Source organism: Echinops telfairi, unplaced genomic scaffold, assembly GCF_000313985.2.
Source record: "Echinops telfairi isolate 266 unplaced genomic scaffold, ASM31398v2 ScPeMD7_18;HRSCAF=68, whole genome shotgun sequence".
NCBI lineage: Eukaryota > Metazoa > Chordata > Mammalia > Afrosoricida > Tenrecidae > Echinops > Echinops telfairi.
In genome coordinates, this window is record NW_022103915.1 from 56,364,355 (window position 1) to 56,388,852 (window position 24,498).

Here is a 24,498-nt window from a genome sequence, read left to right on the forward strand (position 1 = left end):
TTTGTCTTCAGCGATGTGTCCGGAAGGTAAGCATCATGGAATGCCAGTTTAATAGAACAAAGTGTTCTTGCATTAAGGGAGTACTTGAGTGGAGGCCCAATGTCCATCTGCTACCTTAATACTAAGCCTATAAATATATGCACATAGATCTGTTTCCCCATCGTCATATATAAATATATTTACATATGTACATGCCTGTATTTAGACCACTATAAATGCCCTTTGCCTCCTAGTTCTTTCCTCTTTATTTTCTTTGACTTTCCTCTTGTTCCACTATAATGCTCAGCTTTCATTTGGGTTTCAGTAATTCCTCTCAGTTACATTGCCCTTGATCACGCCCTACCAGGCCTCTTACACCTCCTTGCCACTGATTTTGGATCACTTGTTGTTCTCTTGTCCCTGGGTTTGTTAACACCACTTCCTTTCCCCCACCTCCCCCTCTCTCATGTCCTCCTGGAACCATCGGTCTTGTTGTTTTCTCCTCCAGATTGTTTACCCAGCCTATCTTATCTAGATAGACCTGCAGAGATAATAATATGCACAAAAAATAAGACAGAGCAAGACAAAGTGAAAAAAGAAAACAAAACAACAACAACAAAGCAATGACAAAAAAAGAAAAGTCTGTTAATAGTTCAAGGTCTATTTGTTGACCTCTGGGAGTGTTTTCCAGTCAAGTCAGATGGGGTGCCACGCCCTGGCCCCAAAGTCTATTTTTGGTACTCCCTCTGGACTTCCTTGCTGTGCTCTCCTTGCTATTCTGTTGCACACCCTTAGTGTTTTGCCTCTGTGTGGTGGGGTCAGATCGGGCACAATTCCCACACTCTCTCCAGTGTTGTCCCCTCTAGGGCTATGGGTCAGTGAGGTTCTCTTTTTTTTGGTCAAATGTGGGGCAGCCAGGAGGTTTTTCTTTTTCTGATGGTAGTGAGAATCACCATTCCGGCTTCTGAGAGGGCTTATTTGTATACATGCTGGGATGGCAAAATTGACAAATCCCCATGCTAGATTTCCAGGTTTTTACATTCACATTTTTTTAAAAAAAATCATTTTATTGGGGGCTCGTACAATTCTTATCACAATCCATTGTGTCAAGCACATTTGTACATTTGTTACCATCATCATTCTCAAAACATTTGCTTTCTACTTGAGCCCTTAATATCAGCTCCTCATTTCCCCCCTCCCTCCCCACTCCCCCTACATTCACAATTAATTAACACTGTTAACAGTCACAACTGAATCATACAATACTATCAACATCTTCATGGGAAGATGCTTCTATTACCCAGACTTGTCAGCAAAAGAAGAAATATACATACCCAATCTGTATGGTCTCATTCTGTCTTTTGGTGCATGTAACAAAGACTGTGGTCAGAAGAGACATATCAACAAGTAATCACTATAGTAACTTTCAGAAAGTACTCACTGCTTCTGCCTAAATTGGAAACACAAGATCATCTTATGTACATACATACACAAGGGGACTTCAAAAATTTGTGGGAAAATAAATATAATGGAATGTTTCCACAAACTTTTTGAAGTGTTCATATCTATATGTTTATATATATATGATTCAATCTATAAAGTCTTCATTAAAGATTTACTTAAAGACTGTTGCAAAGATCAGCTCTTTTAAATTATTTAATGTTCACATTAACACTATTTTTAGTGCACTTTTATTTTAAAGGCATCCTAACAAGGGGCTAAGACAAGTGTATTTTTCTATAGCTTTCCACTAATTGGAGCTCCCTCATAAAAAATAGGTAATAAATAAGTAGGTAAAATCCCCATTCTTCACATAGTATATCACGAACTTATTTCTAAGTCAATATGCACTTTAACCTACATTGTAGATTATGACTGTGGCACATTTTATTTCACCCTCCGTATGCCTCACCCACACTGTAGTGAACACCTGTCTCTTCATGCCTTCAATAAAAAGTGAAATTGTGGTTTCAAAGATGTTTTATGTATTTAAGGCTTCTGGCTTTCCTAAGGAGCCATGGTTTCATAGTGAGCTATGTGTTAGACTTATAGCTTCAAGGTTGGTGGTTCATTCTCACCACGGAAGAAAGGTGAGGCTGTGTGCTCCTGTAAAGATTTCTAATCTAAGAAACATAAAAGTCTGCTCCCTTGTGCAGGGTCACTGTGAGTTGGCATTGACACTATGTGAGTAGCTTTGGTTGTTTTGTGTTGTTGCTTTACAGAAGGTGTGCGTAGTTTGGAAATGACTTATACCTCATGTCTAGCTATTATTTACTATGAAGCTTCCTTTCCTTCAGTGTAGATAAATTGAGTAACATAGTGTCCAAATTATCATTTTGTTTTTCAGGAGATGATTTTTCTCTGATCCAGCAAGAAATATTTATGGTCAAAGAATGTAAACATTGCAATATTGTTGCCTACTTTGGGAGCTATCTCAGGTAAAAACAACAGAAACACTGTTTTTTCTTTGTATTTTACATTCTCAGCACAGTGTGTTCATGAATGTAAGTTTTTAAAATTAGGCTGCCCAAAGTTCTAAAATTTCTATGGTGTTTTGGTATTTATACAATCTTACCTTATCTGAGCAACTTTAGTGAAATTTTATAAATGATTTCAGGCAAATGTTTTAACTTAGAAAATTCTGCTCATATTCTAATCCTTTTGTGATGAGCACAAAGCTGAAATTAATATGCTTCTGTAATTTGAGGAGTGACTGCCAGAACAATTTCCTGTTGCACCCTGCAACTCATACTGAAGCTTCTTGTGCTGAAGAGTGAATCTTCAAAGTATTCTGATGAATGAGACTGACTAGCTGAGATAATTTTCTATTTCTTGCATCGTAGTCGGGAGAAACTGTGGATTTGTATGGAGTACTGTGGTGGTGGATCACTTCAGGATATTTACCATGGTACTGTAAGCCTGCCTTCATATTTTAAAACTCACTTTGATTGTAAGAGATGGTTGTTGGACATTTTTAGCTAACCAGAAATATTAGCCTGAACTCCATAAAACTACTGTTTTACATTCTGTGCACTGATATTCTGAATATTGTGTAGAGGAAACTTAAATTTTCTTTTGTGTTGATAATTACTATTAATTAAATTTGCTTGGGCCTAAGCTGAGAAAACTATGAGTACATGTGTAATTCAAATTGTTTTATTCAGGTCATTCTTATATACAAGTTATAATGTTTTATATATAAGTTGTTTGGTCTAAGTTTCCTTTTATTTAAATTTGAAATGTGGAGGGTGGCTCATATAAAGGGAATATTTCTTTCTTAATAACATGTTTAATATTAAATGCTTACATATTAACATTTAGTACATTAGCTTAATATTTAATTTACTTCTAGTTATTAGTAATATTAAGACTAAGACTTCATAGAGATTTAAATTTTTGGCATGATTTATTTATCTTTTAATTGCATAGTTGCATAATAGTTTGAATTGTGTAATTGCAACTATGGATTATATATTTTATTACAAAAATTATAAGAAATAATTTTATATATTTTCTATGCTGAAATTTCATATTAGAAGACTTACAAGTTTCAGCTATGATGTTTACAAATGTTTTAATTAGAATGAAATATATTAATACCATAATTATCTAATTATCTCACAACAAATAACATATAACAAGTCTTGATTGATACTTAAGCTCCGGCTTATTAACTATTTGAAATCATGTATAACACCACATAAATTTTACTAAGTATACAAAATATTAAGATTTAGACCCTCTTAAGCTTTTTCAAAAACAAGAATTGATTCCATTTAAAAAAAAAGTTTGACTCCCTTGTTTAGTAATCTTTCATTTTTTGATATATCAGACTAGAATTTCCCAATGAAGGAAAATGTTATGTGATACACCAAAATATCAAACCCACCGACATCAACACATTTCCAACTCATGTGATTCAGAGACTTTAATTATTTACAGGAACAAATAACCTCATCTTTCTTTCACACATCAGCCATTGGGTTTGAACCACTGACGTTGAGGTTAGCAACTGTGTGTAACTTATACCACTAGAAGTCCCTGTTGAGCTTAGAGTGGGTCTTCAAAATTGAAGATCTTCATCCCTGCTTGAAAGAAAACAAGAATTTTTATTTAATGGCTATAATTTTTATCTATTCATACTCATAAAATGAGAGTTATTAAGAGTACGGGGGGGTGAAAAGTCAAACTGTGTAGCTGGCATTTTTTACTACTTTTCATTTTTAATTTAAAGCAGTGTTTGAGATACTAATTTTATTTTTTCATGAAATTTCTATTTTCATTCCAAAAACCTGATAATTATTTAATTACATCTAATATAATATTTACATATTTGTAAATAATATTCTAGATACTAAATAGGAGTCAGGAACATCTATCCTAATATATTAATTGATAGTAAAATGTGGCTTCCCTTTTAATCCATCAAGTTACTAAGAATAATTTATGTTTCTGAGTAGATAGAGCCAGTCATCAAAATTATTTTTCTAATTACTTGTCCTGATATGGTTTCACTGTTAGCAAATGCCACCCCAGATTTCAAATATTCAGACATGATATTAGAAGATCTATTTCCTAAGCTTTTGGGTGACTGCTTGCAAAAAAAGAATCTCATAGTTTATAATTGGAGAAGAGCTAGTTTCCAAAAGTGACCTGCCTTCCTTTTAAATTTTTAGTAAGGTACTGGATTAAGCTGCTATGTTTTAATAGGAATGGTAAAGAATTATACTTAAAAAAATTTTTTTTACCTTAAAATATATCGATATATATATATTGCTTTTTAGTATATTTTAGTAGTAAATCTCCTTATGGTTCTCTGTAGAATTATAGTTAATTGTAGGTGTTTATGTAATTTGTGTCTGGTGTTTGATAAATTGTTGAAAAAAGATCATTTCTGTTGCTGCCTTTAGAACCTTCGGTGATGCTTTAGTACTATGCTTTTTACATAATGAGTCCCTAGTATTTTCACGACCAGAGATGTTACAGAGTACATCCATGCTTTCTAAAGGGCGTTTAAAAGCTCACAGCTTTTTCTTAGTTATTGTTTCTTGTTTACAAAAGCAATACATGCTTGTGGTCATAAGTAAAGTCCAAATATATGCTCAAAGACAAACACAGAAATTTCTGAATAGTCTTTCATTTCTAAAGAAGACTTTCTCTTCTGTCATAATCAAATATAATTCAGTGACCAGCTCTTATTTTTCTTTCTTTCTAGTCACTGGACCATTATCAGAATTGCAAATAGCTTATGTTTGCAGAGAAACTTTACAGGTATTGCATTTGCTTTTATATTAACATTTTTCATCTCACAATTGAAAAAAATTAATGATGATCTGTCCACAAGAAAAAGGGTATACCAACTAGCTTTTCTATTAGCCTTTTATAATTCTATAAAACTGTTTATATTGTGAATGAGTAAACAGAATTTATTTGAACGGACGCTGAGATATACAATAGTGCTGTGTGATATTCTATTTTGTAGCACTTGACCTTTAATTGTTACAAAACTAAGGAAAACTAGGGGTGTGAGTTGGTTGTCATGAGTGAATCACTGGACTTCTGAATTAGAACAAGTTGTCCAAGCTTTTCCCGTCAAGTTTCATGAACTTAAATCTTCATAGAAGCAAAAGGAACCTTGTGCTGAAGAAGTGAGGATAAATCAGCACAAAAGTTATTCAAAATGTAATCAGAAACCCTAGTCATATATGATATTAATAAGTGTCATTGACAGGAGAATCCCTCTTTATAAGTTTGAAAAACTATTAAGCAGGTTTCTTAACTGGGGACATATGATGATAAAATTATTACAGATCTTCCACAGCATGTAGCTGTGGAGTGTGCAGCATTTCACCCAGTTTATTTGTTGGTCTGTTCACAAGAAATGATTTTTCTATTATTAGCCTTATATTTTTCTGTAAACATTTATTTTTCTGAATGAGTTCCCAAACTTATTAGGACTACTGCCCTCCGTTTTAGAACATGCATGTTATTTGTGTTAAAATGGGTTTGGACCTAATAATAGTATGTTTAGTGCTTCTGTTCTACCTTCTAGTTCAGTGAGTACTTCTGGGGGTTTGAAAGGTTACCAGCAGCCATTTAAGCACAGTTGGCATTTTTTCACCTGGAACTACAGAAGGAGGAAGATCAGGAATGTTTTGGTAATTGCCTCCAGAATCAACTGCCTTCTCTGCCAGGAGACCAGAAGAACTGGATGGTGCCTGCTTCCACTAGAGAACATGCTGATCAAAGACTCTGTCGTGGAATTCTGATTAAGCGAGGAGTTTGTTTGTTTTTTAAAGAAAGAAGAAATTAGTAACAATTTCCAAATCTCTTGGACTCTAGATTTGCTGGAACCATGGAGACTAGATGAAAGCCCCAGTGAAACTAGGACCTGAGATATCAACTTTAAACCCAAAATATCCCCTTAAGTCTTCTTACAACCAAATTATCCTGTGCAGTAAGGGCAAAGCAGAACCACAATAGTTTAGCTTAACTCGTTAAGAATGTTGCCTTGAGCATTTTTGCCTTAAGATTTATCTGTATGGGATCAAATTGATAACATCTGACAGATCAGGGATCTGTCTACATAAAATTCTAGAAAGTGCAAACTGATCCATAAATACAGAAAAGTGGGTCAGTGTTTGCTGGGGGCAGGAGTGAAGAGAGAAAGGAAGCATTTTAAAAGGTCATGAAAAAACTCTTGAGGTTGATGTTCATTATCACGATTGTGTTTTTCACAATCCAAAAGCCAAACTTTGTTTATACAAAAGTCAAACTTATTAAAAAGTGTATTTTAAGTAGATGTGGTTTTATTGCATGTCATTTATTCATCAATAAAGCTATTAAAAAATAAAAATAATAAAAGTTCTTTGCCCCTCTAAGTCTCTAATAATCATTGCAGTTTGTTAATGCTTTTTTTTTTTTAACTTTAGGGTCTTGCCTATTTACATACTAAAGGCAAAATGCATAGAGATATAAAAGTAAGTTCATTTAACATGTTTGATTTATTTTAAAGTTTATTTGAAGGAATTTTATAATGCTAAGTGACAATTGTTTTTCTTTTTCTTTTAGGGTGCGAATATTTTATTGACAGACCATGGTGATGTAAAATTAGGTATGTTGTCTCATTGCTAAAATGTTTTAAGAGTTTTATTAAAATTAAAAATGACAGAAATTATATTCATATCAAGAGGCACAAGAATGTGTATCTTTGACTCATTTTCATGGGATTCACTTAAGGGAATTAACCTTTTTTTAAAAATTATTTTATTGGGGGCTCGTACAATTCTTATCACAATCCATACATCCATCCATTGTGTCAAGCACATATGTACATTTGTACATTTGTTTCCCTCATCATCCTCAAAACATTTGCCTTCTACTTTAGCCCTTAATACCAGTTGTTCATTTCCCCCCTCCCTCCACTTCCCCCTCCCTCGTGAACCCTTCATAATTCATAAATTATTATAGTTTTGTCATAAGTTACACTGTCCAATGTCTCCCTCTGCCCTCTTCTCTGCTGTCCATCCCCCAGGGAGGAAGCAGTACTTAGAATCTTGTAATCGGTTCCCCCTTTCCACCACACATTCCCTCCATCCTCCAGGCATTGCCCCTCTCACCACTGGTCCTGAAGGAGTCATCTATCCTGGATTCCCTGTGTTTCCAGTTCCTATCTGTACCAATGCACATCCTCTGGTCTAGCCAGATTTGTAAGGTAGAATTGGGATCATGATAGTGGGGGGGAGGAAGCATTTAAGAACTAGAGGAAAGTTACATGTTTCATCGTTGCTACCCTGCACCCTGATTGGCCCGTCTCCTCCCCACAGCCTCTCAGTAAGGAGGTGTTCAGTTGCCTACCAATGGGATTTTGAGTCTCTACTCTGCACTCACCCACCTTTACAACGATATGATTTTTTGTTCTTTGATGCTTGATACCTGATCCCTTCAACAGCTCGTGGTCACACATGCTGGTGTGCTTCTTCCATGTGGACTTTGTTGCTTCTGAGCTAGTTCGCCGAAGGGAATTAATCTTAACGATGAAAAAAATCTATGTTCACAGGGATAGAATAAAGATAAACTATAATAATTTATAACAGGAAATAAAATATAAGCATAGTCCTATCAATAGGAAAACTATTATATTAAACTGTGATAAATTCATTAGGGACTAATATTTAGTCATCTGAATTAATACTAATAACATGAACTCATCTGGTGTGTTAGACGATAATTAAAATGTATTTAATTATTTTATGATCTTGCTTGATAACCAAAATAAAATTATACATAGGGGGTGGAAAGGCTTTATATAGCATAAAATGCTAACCTGGGTTGGGATGTTAGGAACTGCATGGATGTTTTACCCAGATGTCTTGTTTCTTGCTTTTTTTGCCCTCAAATTCTTAACTATGCTTGTAATAAAAATATTTAAATTTTATTCTTAATAAAGTACATTCTCATTCCTTTTCTAACATTAATGTCTGAATTACCAATAATGGCATGACTCGGGGAGATAGTAAGAAATGTTGGCTCGTTTATTGACAAAATAGACATTTTTCTGTTTCATTTTCTCCCTACCAGCTGACTTTGGTGTGGCTGCAAAAATAACAGCAACCATTGCAAAGAGAAAATCTTTCATTGGTACCCCTTACTGGTAAGATTTTACTATTACTGAATTTAGTGCAATATCATGTCTTCCCTCATAGTGATGAACTTTGGTACTTGGTAATACAAGTAATACTCAGCCCCATATTACTTGCTTGGTCCTTTTTTTTCTCAGGGTTCTGACTACACAAGGGACCTTGGATACGCATTTTCATTGTTCAGCTTTCCCTATGTTAAACCACTAATAATTTCTACTGCTCTAGATTCTTATTTTAGGAGGACTCATAAAGTATATTAATTTACCCAAAAAAACCCTCATTGCTTTTTATAATTTTCTTCTATTTTTTTTTTGCTTCTGTTTTAATCTTCAATTTCATTTCCCACTTTTTAAAACTCTTAATGTAATCTACCATTAGTTTGCACTAAACCTATTACTGTTGAGGCCATTCTGACATATAATAACACGGTAGGGCATAGTAGAACGGTCCCATAGGGTTTCCAAGGTGGTAATAACTTGCAGAAGCCTACTGCTGCCACTTGTTTCTCCCCCAGAGCAAGTTTCCCCTCTCTCTCTCAACACCCCTTCCCTTCCTCCCCTGGGTTCTAAAGTCCATTGCAACGGCTACACCAAAATTACAGAAAAAATTCACGAGTCAAGGGTTTAATAAGGAAGTTAGCCAGTAATGCCAGCGAGAAATGCTCAGGGTTGAGTTATTTAGACATGTTACATTATCAAGACATGTTACAAAGTTCTGTCAAGTCTGCTAATAAATACCCAAAGGGCATACCACTCTGCTATAAGCCTTAACCTGAAAGCATTCTGTTGTAACTGTGGATCATCAAACCCAGCTCCCTGAATTAAATGCCCAGCGGCACTCCACCTCCAGTAAGCCTCAGCCCGAAGGCATTCAGCTCTCCTTCCATGAGTGAGCAAGTCCAGCTCCCCCAATTAAGTGCCCTGAAGCACCCCACTCAACAAGCTCGTCCCCTGCACAAAAGTACTCAACTTTCCTTGCTCTGTGGGTTGGGTAGTTCACCACTCTGTTGCACGCTCTGGCTCTTGGTTCTGTTGCCACTCTTCTGATGGTATAGCTGTTATCTGGATCCAGGAGGTTCATTGTGCAGGAATCTCAAGCCCAGAGGCACCTTCTACTCCTGGCTCTTGCTGGTAATGAGATCTCTCCCCATGCTGCTTAGAGGGCTCATTTTATACACAGCAGGATGCTACTCTAGGGAACCCTGGATTGGATGAAGATTCACCTGTCTTATCAGTATCTTGCCCACCTTCTTACCAAGCCTATGCAGGGAAAGGTCATTTGGTGGGAGTGAGAGACCAGTTACTTAAAATAACCTTTCTCAGACAGTACTTTTGTTTTGTTATACATACAGATCATTGAAATACAATAGAAATCTTAGTAAGAAACCTTAACATGTAAAACATTTTAGTAAATGTCATAAAAGATGACCCATAAAGACTACATGACAGGTTAAATTCTTTAATAAACAGTATCTGTGTTTGGTTTGAAAATAAATTTAAAGTAGCTCCATACTTCAAACCCAATACCAAAATAAATTATAAATGAATTAAAACATTAAATATAAAAATGGGACTAAAAGCAATGACTGTCTTTTTATAGTTGAAAAAAACCTTTCTTGGAATAAAAGCATAAAGCCTTAAAAGGAAAAACATAAATGTAACTAATTGAAAATTTAAAACTTAGGTGTCTATCAGCTCAACTGGATATCAACAACATTAAAAAAAGTTATCAAACCAGGAAGTATTTAAAACAATTGTAAGATGATACATACATGTAAGATAATACTATGTCAAAATATGAGAAATGTTTATCCTTAATGATAAAATGCAAACAAAATATACAATGGAATTTAAATTTTAACAAATGAGAAGATATTCAGTGTCACGGGTAATGTTACTGAATATTTGATAGTGAAAATAGAGATTGGTACAAAATTTGAAGAATAATTTGACAGCAGTATTTCAAAATCTGTAAGGAATATTTACATTCTCTAGTCACAATAATTTTACTTGTAACTTTATTAGAGCGTCATGCAGCATGAAATATTAAAGCTTTGTCATAATTAGCAATAAAATCGAGTATATGAATGAACATAAAACAAAAATTAATGAAATCATTTTTATTAACTAAAATAATGCCTCTATTAGATCATATGATGATTAATTGGTCGAGGGGAAGGCTCATGATATATAGTATTTTAAAAAGCAAGATAAAAACTTGGCATGTGAATAGCATTTTATAAATAATATATGTATATGTGTTTAAATAAAAATTATGGATGAAAATGTATGAAACAGTACATTTCTGGTTTGGACTATGTTTGAATTATTTTCTTCCAGCATTTTAATACTCCAAATTCTCTTCAGTCAAATATTACTTTTGATAATGAGTGGAAAAACCCCAAAAATATTAAATAAATGTTCAAAAAAAACATAAGGTGCGTTTGATTGCTTACAAAAGTTCCTTCATCTCAGGTCTATTTCCCCCTGCGATCTATCCACCTGGTGAACACTCTTCTTTAGTTAAAACTGTCTAATTTTTTTGTGCTCTGACTATATCTGGTAGAAATAATACTGGTTGGTTGTGTTCATCAGCTCCCTAGAATGCCCTTTTCCTATGTTTATGTTAAGTTCTGCCCAGAAGTAAGAGTGGCACACATTAACTCGCCTTCCTGTACCAGGAGCAGATTTATTGATCATAGCTCTCCATCCCACTGTGCCAGGAAGCACAACCATACGGAACGTGCACTCCAGTTAGCTGCTGCCAACTGATTCCAATAGGCAGGGGAAATGGCACCCATTTGTTTTCCCTGGGGTCTAGCTCTGTTTCTTTTTTCCGTCAAACTTGAATTAGCTTTCTCCATGGTGATAATTTTCATTTATTCCTATACCCTTAGTCTCTGTCAGTACTACGCTCCCCATTCCTGGAAGATTACTTAGGGTTGATTAGCCCCATCCACTGTAATACACTTGAGAGTTTTCCCGACAAATATTATCTTGATCCATTTCTCCCATTGTATGAGAGCACCATGTACTCCTTTAAATACACAACTTGAAGATTTTTCTTGAAATATTTTACTGATTAGTATCGGTTTCAGCTCTTATAATTTCTCTTGCACAACTCTAAGTGTAGTGATGATAATAAGAAGTACTGGATTTCATATCCTTTTACAATTAAAAACATTCTGTTCATTGATTCCCTCTAGGATGGCCCCTGAAGTTGCAGCAGTGGAAAAGAATGGAGGCTACAACCAACTCTGTGACATCTGGGCTGTGGGCATAACAGCAATTGAACTGGGAGAACTTCAGCCGCCTATGTTTGATCTGCATCCAATGAGGTGTTCTCAGGGTTTATAGTTACGCAATTAATCGCAAAATCTGTGGGTGAATGTTAAATAACAAACACTTCTGGCATTCTAAGCCCATTTGTCAGTGTCCACGTAATATAGACCTGTGTAAGGAACTTAGGGGTAGTTTGCTTTTGTTTTTTACAGTGAACCATTTTTATACCCGGTAGACTATACAATGTTAGAAATTTTCCATGTTGGCTTTTTAAAAAATCTTTTTATTGGGGGCTCTTACAGCTCATATCACAATCCATACATACATCCACTTTGTTGAGCACATTTGTACATATGTTGCCACCATCATTTTCAAAACATTTTCTTTCTACTTGAGCCCTGGTACCAGCTCCTCATTTTTCCCCCTGAGGTAGTCTTTACAAGATATTTTAATACTTTGAAGGATAATATTATTTAGGCTAAAATTTAAACCAGTATAAATTTTCAAAGAAAATGATCAGAATGGGAAAGATTCTCCTTACATTTCTTAGACAAAGGATTAATATGAGCCTTCAAAACTATAGAAAAATGGAATTGAAAGAAGAGAAATTTTTCATGAGTGTTTTGAAGTCTCATTTAATTTACCTACTCCCTAACAAAGAAGTAAAAGATTGTCTATGAGCAAGTGTAGCTACGAAAAAGCTATAGAAAACCTTAGCCCTCATAAACAGCTAAAGACGTAAAAGTTACAAGATACTTAGCTAGATTACAGTTTTAAGTACCGACTGTTAGGAAGTTTATTTCTTATATATGGGCTTGCAAATGTTTCAGAGATTCCTCTATTTTCTTTAGGAATTTTCTTTGGGAAATAATCTAGGGGAAAAAATCTTGTTTATTCATTTTAGTATAATGAGAGGAAAGATAAAGGAATTGTTAAGCACAAGTTATTTAAATAATCACTTATGGTGGTGGGAGTATAAGTCTTTTTATATTTTTAATAACTATTAAATCATTTAATAACTTAAAACCAAAATCTAAGTTTGAAGTAATTAGAGTCCATTTATAGGAAAAATTGAAATAGGACATTTTAGAACTTCCTTAAAATTTTTATTCTTCATATATATACTTCATGATAATGAGTCAGAGGTAAATTTATGGAGAAATTCATCATGAAAAAAATCATAAAGGAAAAAAGCCTTTTTCAGGTAGACTTCTATATAATTTACATAATACAAAAGAGAAATGGAAATATGGAAAATTATTGTCTAAAATGGATAGAATGTGCTTCTACACAGAAAATAATAGTATTGCTTCTCGGCCTTTTGGCTAAGATCAAGTGTAGAAAATAATAGTAGAGACCAATCTTTAGTTCAGGCTGTTACCAAATATATAGTCATGTGCTTAAGATATAATACTCGTTATATATGTAACAGCAAATAAAAAACTTGCTTGGAATGTAAAAATTTTTCTACCAGGAGCAATTTTCCATGAATTGTCTAAAATTTTTAAAAACTTAGTTTCCATATTCCATAGTAGTTTTCATCTGTGCCTATATATGTAGTAATCTTATATATATTCATTACAGAGTATTCATTCTGGTTACTAGATGTAATGTGAGTATTCTAGTATTGCTCTTTCTGAACTGAAATTTTTATTTTAGGGCCCTCTTCTTAATGTCAAAAAGTAATTTTCAGCCTCCAAAACTAAAGGACAAAACAAAATGGTGAGTTAAAGAGTACACAGCTTTGTGCCTTGTTGACAGTTGGAAGGAACATGGGTTCAGTTCCCTTTTTTTAATGGGTGCTGAAAGTGTAGAGCCATTGGTTTTCTCTGAGTTACTTGGGTAATAATTTACTTGCAGAGCTGTGGCACAGGTCTAGGTTTATTATCTGGTCCACTGTTCTTTCTAATCCCCTGCTGCTTCCTACAACTCAGAATCAATTGCTTAGCTTTTTGATAGCTTGAGTGAGACATATGGTGAGGAAAGGATTTGAAATACTCATAGATAATCAAGAAATTGATGCATTTGGGAGATTTATCTAGTTTTGTCCTGTGTTCCTTCACTCTTGGTTAAAGGTTAAGAGGTGATAGGAGGAGGTTTTCCAGATAATCTGTGACACTCAAATTCAATCTTGGTGGTTGTTTTTTTTCACCCTTTTATAATACTCTTAAAAAGTTTTATTACTTATTTTCATTCCCATATCTTCTTCATACAAAATAAAACTTTGACCATCCCGATAGTCCATAATGATACCTTCATTTGTTTGATAGAAATTTCAAAAATTACTTTTATGGTAATATCTTCTTTATATGTTTAATAAAAGAAACTGTCAATAAAAATGCCCAAGTTTCTACATCTAGAAATTCTTGATCTAGATTAAATCAAATATCTTGGTGAGCCTCCTGAATTCTGTGTGCACATAGATTTTTCCTGAAATTGGCTCTAGCTCATTTCAGATTCTTAGAGGTCCTCCCCTAACAGTTGTAAGTCCCTGCGTTAAGCTTTGTCAGCCAGCCTGTGCAGAGTATTCTTTAGGAGTGAGGCTGTTCTGAGAATGATGCATTGAGTGAAAGGCAAATCACGCTGTGGAAGTAGAGAAATGTGTGTGCTTCCATTAGCTCTGTTCTTTTGTATCAATGATGGTTTCTTTCTGTTTCTACCCAGAATTCTCAGACATGTGAAATTGGAAGACTTTATGGCATTAATGATTAAGCATTAAGGGATGAGTGGCTGTCAGCTATAAGCAGTACATTCACAGTTGGATTCCAATGTAGTCATCACCATTAGATAACCTTTGTAAGACTCACACACCATCTGACTCAATGCAAGTGAACCACCAAAAGCAGTGCAGTGATTTGATTTCTCTGCAGAGAACTGGGCAGCTGCTGTTATTGCTAACCACTCGGATTTTTCCATAACTTTGGACCTGCCCAGTCCCTCCTGCAGTGGAATTTTGGCAATGGTGGAAATAACCCTTTGGCCATTAATTAGTAATCAAACATAATTCATTATGTTTTTGTCTTCCTTTTTCTGCCTTGTGGATTCAAGTGCCTAAAAAGTCCTTCTGATTTCTCAAATTGCTCTCTTCTTTGTCTCCTCCTTAAAATAATTAAGTGATCTTTTTAGGATCCGAATACTATATAGTCTCTTACACTACCCATCGAACTCTTACAGTATAGCAAGAACACTTACATGTTTTATAAATTAGGAAATGAAAAACGGTCATTCTGATTCGTAAGCAGTAGTAGCCAGAGCACAGGATTTTAAACCGTATGACACCAACTGCCTACTTCTATTTTTAAAGTAGTTTTAGAGGTTTTATATTAATATTCTGTAACCTAATTACATTTTACTTTGGAAATAAAACTGACAGATGTTTTCAAGTAATATATTATGCTGTAGGTTTACTTTTGGGACTTGTATAGGGCTTAGAGGCTAGAGGAGGGTGGGGAGACACATGTATTTCAGAGTTTCTAAATGCTTGTAAGTTCATTTTAATTAGTAAATCCAAAATTAACAAATTTTAAAATTAATATTAAATAATTTATACATGTCTCTTTTTATTTAAAGGTCATCAACATTCCATAATTTTGTCAAAATAGCACTAACCAAAAACCCCAAGAAAAGACCAACTGCTGAAAGACTTCTGACTGTAAGTCATTGAAATCTTAGGAGGAATTTTCTGTAGTCAGATAACAATGAATCTGTCATTGCAACAACAGTATTTAGGATTTTAAGTATAAAGACGCTAAAGGCCTTTTAGAAGAGGAGTTAACAAACTCTGAAGAGTTAGATAGTAAATATTTTAGGCTTCATGAGCCATATGGTTTCCATTGCAGCTGCCCTGTTCTCTGTGATTGTAGTGTGGAAAAACAGCTGTAGATAGTATGTATGAATTAATATGTCTGTGTTGTTATAAAGCCTTATTTGCAAATGAACATTAGCAGGGCTTTTAGAATATAGTTTCTGATTGGCTGTGGATTTGACCAAACAACAAAAACTTCCCACTAGGTTTTATCTTTGCTACCTTGCTAGCATTAAGCCGATTCGGAACATTTTATACTCTTACTTGTTTCATTTCCATTGTTGAAGTCAGTACCAATAGTAATCAAAGTCACACACTGTTTACTGTAAGCTTAACATCTATACTCAGTGATATCAATGTGTATCATTGTTGTGCTAAGGGAAAAATGCGCCAGATCTTGCCCATAGTTCCTAGCATGCCAACACCTTAGTGAAAGTTCTTAAGAATGTTGTTGTCATCTAAAATTAATTGCTTTCTTGGGTTCCAGTGTAAATTTACAGAATACGAAAAACAAACTCACTGCCATCAAGTCAATTCCAACTCAGCACCCCGAAAGAACTGCCTCTGTGGGTTTCTGAGACTGTAACTCTTTATGGCAGTAGAAAGGCTCATCTTTCTCCCGTGGAGCAGCTGGTGGTTTCAAACCGCTGACTTTGTGGTTAACAAGGTGCAACGTGTAACCAACCTGCAACCACTACACCAGGGCTCTGCTTGTTTGTGTGTTGTTTTTTTAATCATTTTATTAGTGGCTCATACAACTCTTATCACAATGCTTACATACATCAATTGTGTAAAGCTCATTTGTACATTCATTGCCCTCATCATTCTCGAAACATTTCCTCTCCACTTAAGCCCCCGGCATTAGGTCCTCGTTTTTCCCCTCCCTCTCCTATTTGTGTTTAAAAAATTTTTTTATATGAGAAAAATTCAATGGTTAATGTTTAAATAGATACATATATTTATTAATGCAATTTTACATGATAAGTATTTTTTTCCTATTGTGAAATTGGGCTGCTCTGTGATTTTTTTTCCATATCAGTATACTAGACATGGGTAATAAATACCATTGGTATAGCGATGGTTAAATTTTTACTTATAAAACATATTAAAGAACTATGTAGAAGAATTATTTGTTAGAAATTTACAGCACAAAAGGTTTCATTTATAAAATATATTAATTCTAGATTCCCTGTTAATATTTTTACTAATAATATTTTAAAATTTATGTGTACTAGTAGGGTCTCATATGCATGTCTTAAATTTAAAAGCACAAATAACATATGTCTTAGAGGTAAAGATTTATTCACAAAATTGCGTTTTGTTTTTATATAGCATACTTTTGTTGGGCAGCCTGGTCTGTCTCGGGCCCTCGCAGTTGAACTGTTGGACAAAGTGAACAACCCAGACAACCATGCACATTACACCGAAGGAGACGACGATGACTTTGAGGTAAGGAGCTGTTTACAGACAGCTTCAAAACAAGTATTCATTATGGCCCTCGAGCTTGTTTTTCAATTCAAGCTGGATAAAAAAGACAGCTACAAAGATGAGCAGTGTAAAGTACACCTAACCGTACATACCAGTACTAGTGAATGCTTTTCTTAACAGAACTTAAATTAATACTTCTCACAACTCTCTCTCTCTAAATCTTTAGTTTGCCTAAAGATTCTTTTGCAAATTCTTCTTTTATTTCCCTATTATTTGTACTTTCAGTTCTAGCAAGAGTATAGAGCTAAAGTTTACATATTATTACTTATTGAATATTATTTTCTACTTCATGCTCTTTAGTTTTAAATTCAACTGGTTCCATAATAATCGCTAACAGTGAATATCCTTTGTATGCCAAGCATTAAATCAAATGTTCCTATTAATTTATCTAATACTCAAAACAGTTCTGTGAGATAGTTATTACCAAGAGCCCCTGGGATACAAAGGAGATCCATTCCTAACAATGTTTTTAAGAATTTGTAGGTTAAGTTGGAACAAGGTGCATGTAGTCAGTTAGCTTTGCTTTCCTTCAAAGAAAAGACTCAAAGCCTGTTCAGTGTTTTAAAAGCAGCACACGCACTAAGTGAAGTTGATTGTCATGAAGAATTTGTTGGCAGTAGAGAGAGCAATTTGCCCAAAAGCACATAGCTATTAAGTGGTAGAAACAGAGTCTGGATCCAGGCAAACTGACCCTAGCCCCTTCTCTCTTAGTTAATGCACTGTCATTTCTATATACACACTTGTAGAAATAGTCATTAGAGATCTTTAAAAGCTAATCTTTGTTTCCCCATTGCCTAGCACGTATTAGAGTTTGGGCATATAGTATGTACCCATTGAATTTTTTGCTAACTGTTTAATGAACTTTAATTAGAAATATTAAACCGGTCACGCATAGAATTTTTTTCTACTTAGACCATCCTTTTCAAATTTGATTTTGATAAATACAACCAGTAAAGATTGTAAAAGTAAGTAGTGCTTAAAGTAAACTTACATAGTACTTTGCTCTAATTATTCTTCACAAATTATGTTAAAAAAAATCTTTTCTTTCATTTCTCACACTGTTTTTCTAAGCTTCACAAATCCACTTAACCTTCTAAGTTTTATATTTCTGTTTAATGTTAGCACCATTTTCCATCTTTCAATGCAAAACCTTTCATCGGGCAGTAAACATCATGGTGAGTGAGACTGAAGTTATGCCTACTGACAAGAGTTTATAGTTCCAAAGAAGCTCAGGAACACCAGCAATTTCCAAGTGTGATAACTGCTGTGGAATCGGAAATATAGAGTACGATACAGACATGTAAGAGGTCCTGGTTGTGTACTGGATTAAGCACTGAGCTGTTAGCTGCAAGGTTAACAGTTCAAATCCACCAGCTGCTCCAAAAGGGAAAGACAGAGCTTCATGCCCCGTTAAAAATTCCCAGTCTCAGAAACCATAAGGGACAGTTCTCTTCTGCCCTGTAGGATCTCTCCTGAGTGGAAATATACTCGATGATGGGGTGGGTAGGTTTCTGTAGAGACATATTATGAGGAGAGGCCTTGTTGTAGAAGTGATGTTTATGGTAAAAATCTAAGAATGAATTGGAAGTAGAAAAGAACAGGATTACATGTCCTGCGCAGAGGTGATAAAAGAAAGGATACTATTTTGAGGAAGTAAAGAAAAGTCCATCTTGCCAGAGCAGAAAACAAGGAAGTGGTAAGAGATGAGATAACAGGGTTAGATACAGACCATGAAAAGCTCGCTGCTATCCATCAGTGCTGACGCCTAGTGACTCCCTGTGGGTTTCCCAGACTGTTAAAGGAGTAGGAAGTCCAGACTGTCTCCTGAGGAGCTGCTGGTACTTTTGAACTGCTGACCAAGCGGATCCCAGCCCAACACATAACGAGTAGACCACCAGGCTCCTAGCTACAGACCATAGTAGGGCTTTGAAACCCTAAGCATGCTCCATGTTGGTAGTTTGTCCTTTCAGTCTTTGGGTAAAGTTTAAACTTTAAAATTCTTGTGAGGTCTTGTTTATTTATTTTTGTCTCTTGCTATTTGTATTTTTGCCATTATATTAGATAATCCATTATTAAAAGTTAAGCTTGACAATGTTGCCCTACATTTTCTTCTAATAATATTTTCAGAAATCATCTCTGACAAGGATCTAAAATCCAAAATATTTATAAAGCTTCAGCAGCTTAGCAACAAAAATTAATTATCAATGCAGTCATAAAATGAACAAACGGCTTACATAGACATTTCAAACCGGACCACCAAACACATGAAAAAGTGATCAGTATCATTAGCCATTAGAGATGCAGATTAAAACAGCCGTGAGATACCATCTCCCACCCATTAGGGACAGTGGTTCTCAACCTGTGGGTCTCAACCCGACCCCTTTGGAGGTCAAACGACCCTTTCACAGGAGTCGTCTAATACCACTGGAAAACACATATTTCCAATGCTCGTAGAAACCAAGACACCGCTTCTCTATCCGTCTCCAGGCAGGTTCACCCACATGCAGATACGCTGGATCTGGTGAGAAAGAAACTTTCACAACCTTTTCACACTGACATTGGCTTTTTACCCATATGGTCGCAAAATGTAGCAGTGTAGTTTACTGTTGTTCTATTAAGACTGTTAACGCATGCCCCACCACGCTTCAAGACAAAATTTCATTTATTTGTAATTAGAAATAAATATTTCACAATATATACTTACATACTGTTTTGTGATTTATCACTATGCTTTAATTATGTCCAATTTAGAACAATGAAAATATATCCTGTTTACCAAATATTTATATATATTTATAACAGCAAAATGACATTTAGGAAGTAGGAACAAAAATAATTTTATGGTTGGGGGGTCACCACAACATGAGGAATTGTATTAAAGGACATTAGGAAGGTTGAGAACCACTGCATTGGAATGTCTAAGGTTAAATAAATAAATGTTAGCAAAGGTCTTTGAAAATTGGAAATCTGATTCATTACTGGTGGAAGGGTAAAATGGCGTAGCCATTGTGGAAAACAGTATGGTAGTCCTTGAGAAAACTAACATTAGAACTACCAAACCCATTGTTGGCTTGTCAATTCGAACTCAGAGCAACCCTATAGAACAGAGTAGAGCTACCCATAGGATTCCCAAGACTATAATCTTTCTGGAAATAGATTGCCACATCTTTCTACCATGGAGTGACTGGTGGGTTCAAACCACCAACTTTTCAGTTGGCAGTTGAGCACTTAGCCACTACATGACTAGGGCTACCATATGACTAAGCAATTCCACTCCTATCTAAGCCAATACCTAAAAGACTTGAATGCAGAGATTCAAACAGAGATTTGTTTACTATTGTTCAGTGCAGCCTTCCCAGTAGCCAAAAGGTAGGAATGCCCTAAAATGCACAAAATAAACAAAGTGTGGTAAATTCAAACAATGAAATGCTACTCAGACAGTAGGAGATATGAAATTGTGATACAAGCAACAACATGGAAAAAGCTTGAGGATACTATGCAAAGTGAAATAAGTCAATCATGAAAAGACAATTTGGACATTATGTGAACATATTATATACAAACATTCCCCATACCATCTACAGTTAAATCTCTATAAAGCCTATTATGGGAGCCTGCTAGACAAAGCCTAATAGCTACATTCACTGAATGCAGAAGTCCAGTCTTCTCATCAGCCAGAGGTGGCTGTAGCAACTGGGCCTAGCGCAGGTTGTGGGTACCAGGAGCACAGCTGTTGGTGGCAGCCCTGGCAGTATAGCTACTTCCTGATCTTGTGCGTGTACAGCTACTGCTGATGCCTGGAGCCATGAGCCTGTAATCATCCCAGACAAGATCAGCATGGCCAGCATTCACAGCAGGAGGAGAGGAGCCACAGCAGCCACCACCCCACTGAATGGTGAATGAAGCTAGGAGGAGGTGGAGGGAGGAGGGACTGCAGGGATTGGGATGCAAACTGGAGTCCTACTGCTTGTTCAGTCTCTGGGTTTATGGACATTAAAACCATAAAACCATTCAGGGCAAATAATTTTTAAATAAAGAACTGCTTTTCCTTTAAAAAAAAACCAAACTTATGAGACAACTGCAATCAGGCATATGGGTGTTGGGGTTGGTATGCAGTTGGGACAGTCCCTGAAAGGATGTCAAGCAATGGATGACTATATTTACAATAACAACAAACAGAAGGAAAAAATAGCAGTTGCGCCTTTCTTTTTTAAAATCATTTTATTGGGGGCTCCTACAACTCTTATCACAATCCATACATCCATCCATTAGGTCAAACACATTAGGTCAAATACATATATTTCCATCATCATTTTTAAAATGTTTTCTTTCTACTTGAGCCCTTGGTATCAGCTCATTTCCCCCCTCCCCCATCCTGCCTCCCTCATGAACCCTTGATAATTTATCTTTTTTTTTTTTTAAAGACTCAGGCAATTTATTGAATTGTCAGAACAGGACTGCCCTGTACATTACATACAGGATGTCTAGGATTCCCCAACAAATTCCTAAAATACCAGTGTACCACCTAATTGAGAACTATTGATTTCCACTCATCTACCCTAAACAGTGATTGGTCTAAGCCTCTGAGTTGTGAGCTCCCTTCTTTTTTTAAAAATCATTTTATTAGGGGCTCATACAGCTCTTATCACAATCCATACATGCATCCATTGTGTCAAGTACATTTGTACATTTCTTGCCATCATCATTTTCAAAGCATTTTCTTCTTGAGCCCTTGGTATCACTTCCTAATTTTTTCCTCACCCTCACTCCATGAGCCCTTGATAATTTATAATTTTGTTTTCATGTCTTACACTGACTGATGTCTCCCTTCAGCCACTTCTCTGTTGTCCATCTTTCTGGGAGGGGATTATATGTAGATCATTGTGATCGGTTCCCCCATCCTCCCCCACCTTCTCCTTACCCTCCTGGAATCATCACTCCTCTCATTATTGGTCCTGATGGGTTTATCTGTCCTGGATTCCCTGTGTTTCCAGTTCTTAATCTGTACGTGTATACGTGCTCTTATCTAGCCAGATTTGTAAGGTAGAATTGGGGTCATGATATTGGGGCGGGAGGGCAGCATTAAAGAACTATACTGCACCCTGACGGACACATCTCTTCCTTGTGTGACCCTGTTGTAAGGGGATGTCCAATTGCCAGATGGGCATTGGGTCTCTCCATTTCATGCTCCCCCTCATTCACATTGATAAGATGTTTTTTGTTCTGGGTCTTTGATGCCTGATACCTGATCCCATTGACACCTCATGATCACAAAGGCTGGGTGCTTCCTCCATGTGGGCTTTGTTGCTTCCCTGTTATATGGCAGCTTGCTTATCTTCAATCCTTTAACAACACAAACGCTGTATGTTTTGATAGCTGGGCACCATCAGCTTTCTTCATCCCATTTGCTTATGTACCCATTTTGTCTTCAGAAATCGTGTCAGGAAGGTGAGCATCACAGAATGCCAGGTTATTAGAACAAAGTGTTCTTGTGTTGAGGGAGTACTTGAATAGAGGCTCAATGTCTGTCTGCTACCTTAATACTAAACATATGTACATAGATCTACCGTATTTTCCTATCACTATATATAAATATATTTAGACCTCTATAAATGTCCTTTGCCTCCAAGTTCTTTCCTCTATTTCATTTTACTTTCCTCTTGTCCCACTATCATGTTTGGCCTTCATTTGGGTTTCAGTAATTCCTCTCGGCTACATTGCCCTTGATCAAAGACCTATCGGGCATCCTATGCCTCCTCGCCATCGTTTTTTACATCACTTGTTTTTCCTCTGTCCCTGGATTTGCTGACACCCCCTTTCCTTTCCCCCACCTCCCCCTCTCCTGTGTTTCCCCACTGGAACCGTTGGTCCATAGTTTTGTCCTCCAGATTGTTTATCCTGCCTATCTTATCTAGATAGATGTGCAGAGACAATAATCACCAAAAATGACCAAACAAACCAAAACAACAAAAGAAAAGTCTATAAATAGCTCCAGGTCTGTTTGTTGACCTTTAGGAGTGTTTTCCCTTGAATCTGAGGGGATGCCATGCCCTGGCCCCAAAGTCTATTTTTAGTATTCCCCGGGACTCATTGCTTTGCTCCCCTTATTGCTCTGTTGCACACCCTTAGTGTTTCACCCAGTGTGGTGGGGTCAGATCAGACACAATTCCTGAACTGTATCTCCAATGTTGTGACCATAACATTATGGGTCAGTGAGGGATGTCATGTCTCATGATGGGGTCAGCCCTATGGCCCTCTCTGTGCATTGGCTGCTCTGAGTAGGAATATCATCCTTGGGGCTTGGTAAGCCAGGATGTGTTCCCCTCTCCTTCCTTATCTATTTGTTCCTGTGTGTTCTGATCAGCCGGGTCCCTCTCCCTGAGCTGTAGCTTCAGTGCTGTCCTCTGAAGTGCCTTTTTCTGGGGCATTTCACCTAGTTGAGATTGGGGCTGGCACCACAGACCTCCCTGTTGGTCCACTGCTTCATTCTGGAATGCTGCCTTCTTGTGTACAGGCAAAAACCGCATAGGATTTGATTACTTGGTCTGGAGGCTATGGTCATAGTTTCGTGGGACACCCTAGTCAATTGGCCTAATAACGTTGAATGCTTCTGTTTGCCTCCTAACTTGTCTGTATAGAGTCTGGGGTCTGAAAAGCTAGCAAGTGGCCCTCCAGAGTACAGCAATTCGTATCTATTAGTCTGCAACCCCAAGGATAATAGGAGAGTCAGGATTTGGGAAGAGAATATGGAATGTGTGGCTAACTGGCTCCATGACAGTGGCTTCCTGTGGCAGGAGAAGTAGTTAGTGCCAGAATACCATTATTTAATATTTTGATCAAAGATTCTCTAGAAGAATCCTGATCAAAAGGTAGAAATGCAGAACAGAATGTCAAATTCTTATGAACTCCAGATTTCCTGGAGTCATCAATTTTGGATGAACCCTGAAGCCATTGCCCTGGAATATTCTTTAAATCTTAACTAAAAATATTCCCTGAAGCACACTTAGAACCAAACAAATGTTTAGTTTTAATTTTTTTTAAAAGATCAGCTTTGAACATTATGCTTTTTTTTTCTGGTATTCTCTTATTTTTTATTTTATTTATTTTTTGAGTTGATATTTTTTTTATTGTTTTATTAGGGGCTCATACAACTCTTATCACAATCCGTACATATATCAATTGTGTAAAGCACATTTGTACACTCATTCCCCTCATCATTCTCAAAACATTAGCTCTCCACTTAAGCCCCCGGGAATCAGCTCCTCATTTTCCCCCTCCCTCCCTGCTGCCCCCTCCCTCATGA

The 24,498-nt window shown here is 36.1% G+C and overlaps 1 protein-coding gene, 1 non-coding gene and 1 pseudogene across 2 annotated transcripts in view; all 3 read left to right on the forward strand.

Moving 5' to 3' along the window:
* Positions 1 to 24,498, forward strand: part of MAP4K5 (mitogen-activated protein kinase kinase kinase kinase 5) — a 124,296-nt gene that overhangs the window by 52,698 nt on the left and 47,100 nt on the right. The window contains exons 3-12 of the mRNA XM_045288008.1: positions 2,327 to 2,417; positions 2,823 to 2,887; positions 5,195 to 5,250; positions 6,912 to 6,959; positions 7,051 to 7,093; positions 8,560 to 8,632; positions 11,827 to 11,958; positions 13,562 to 13,624; positions 15,473 to 15,554; positions 17,040 to 17,156. Coding sequence (XP_045143943.1) covers positions 2,327 to 2,417; positions 2,823 to 2,887; positions 5,195 to 5,250; positions 6,912 to 6,959; positions 7,051 to 7,093; positions 8,560 to 8,632; positions 11,827 to 11,958; positions 13,562 to 13,624; positions 15,473 to 15,554; positions 17,040 to 17,156 — 770 coding nt within the window. The remainder of the gene's footprint in view (positions 1 to 2,326; positions 2,418 to 2,822; positions 2,888 to 5,194; positions 5,251 to 6,911; positions 6,960 to 7,050; positions 7,094 to 8,559; positions 8,633 to 11,826; positions 11,959 to 13,561; positions 13,625 to 15,472; positions 15,555 to 17,039; positions 17,157 to 24,498) is intronic.
* Positions 13,208 to 13,378, forward strand: LOC115868786 (annotated as a pseudogene).
* On the forward strand, positions 15,837 to 15,960 carry LOC115868896. The gene has a single exon (XR_004045857.1). It is a non-coding gene; the product is annotated as a small nucleolar RNA SNORA32 (small nucleolar RNA).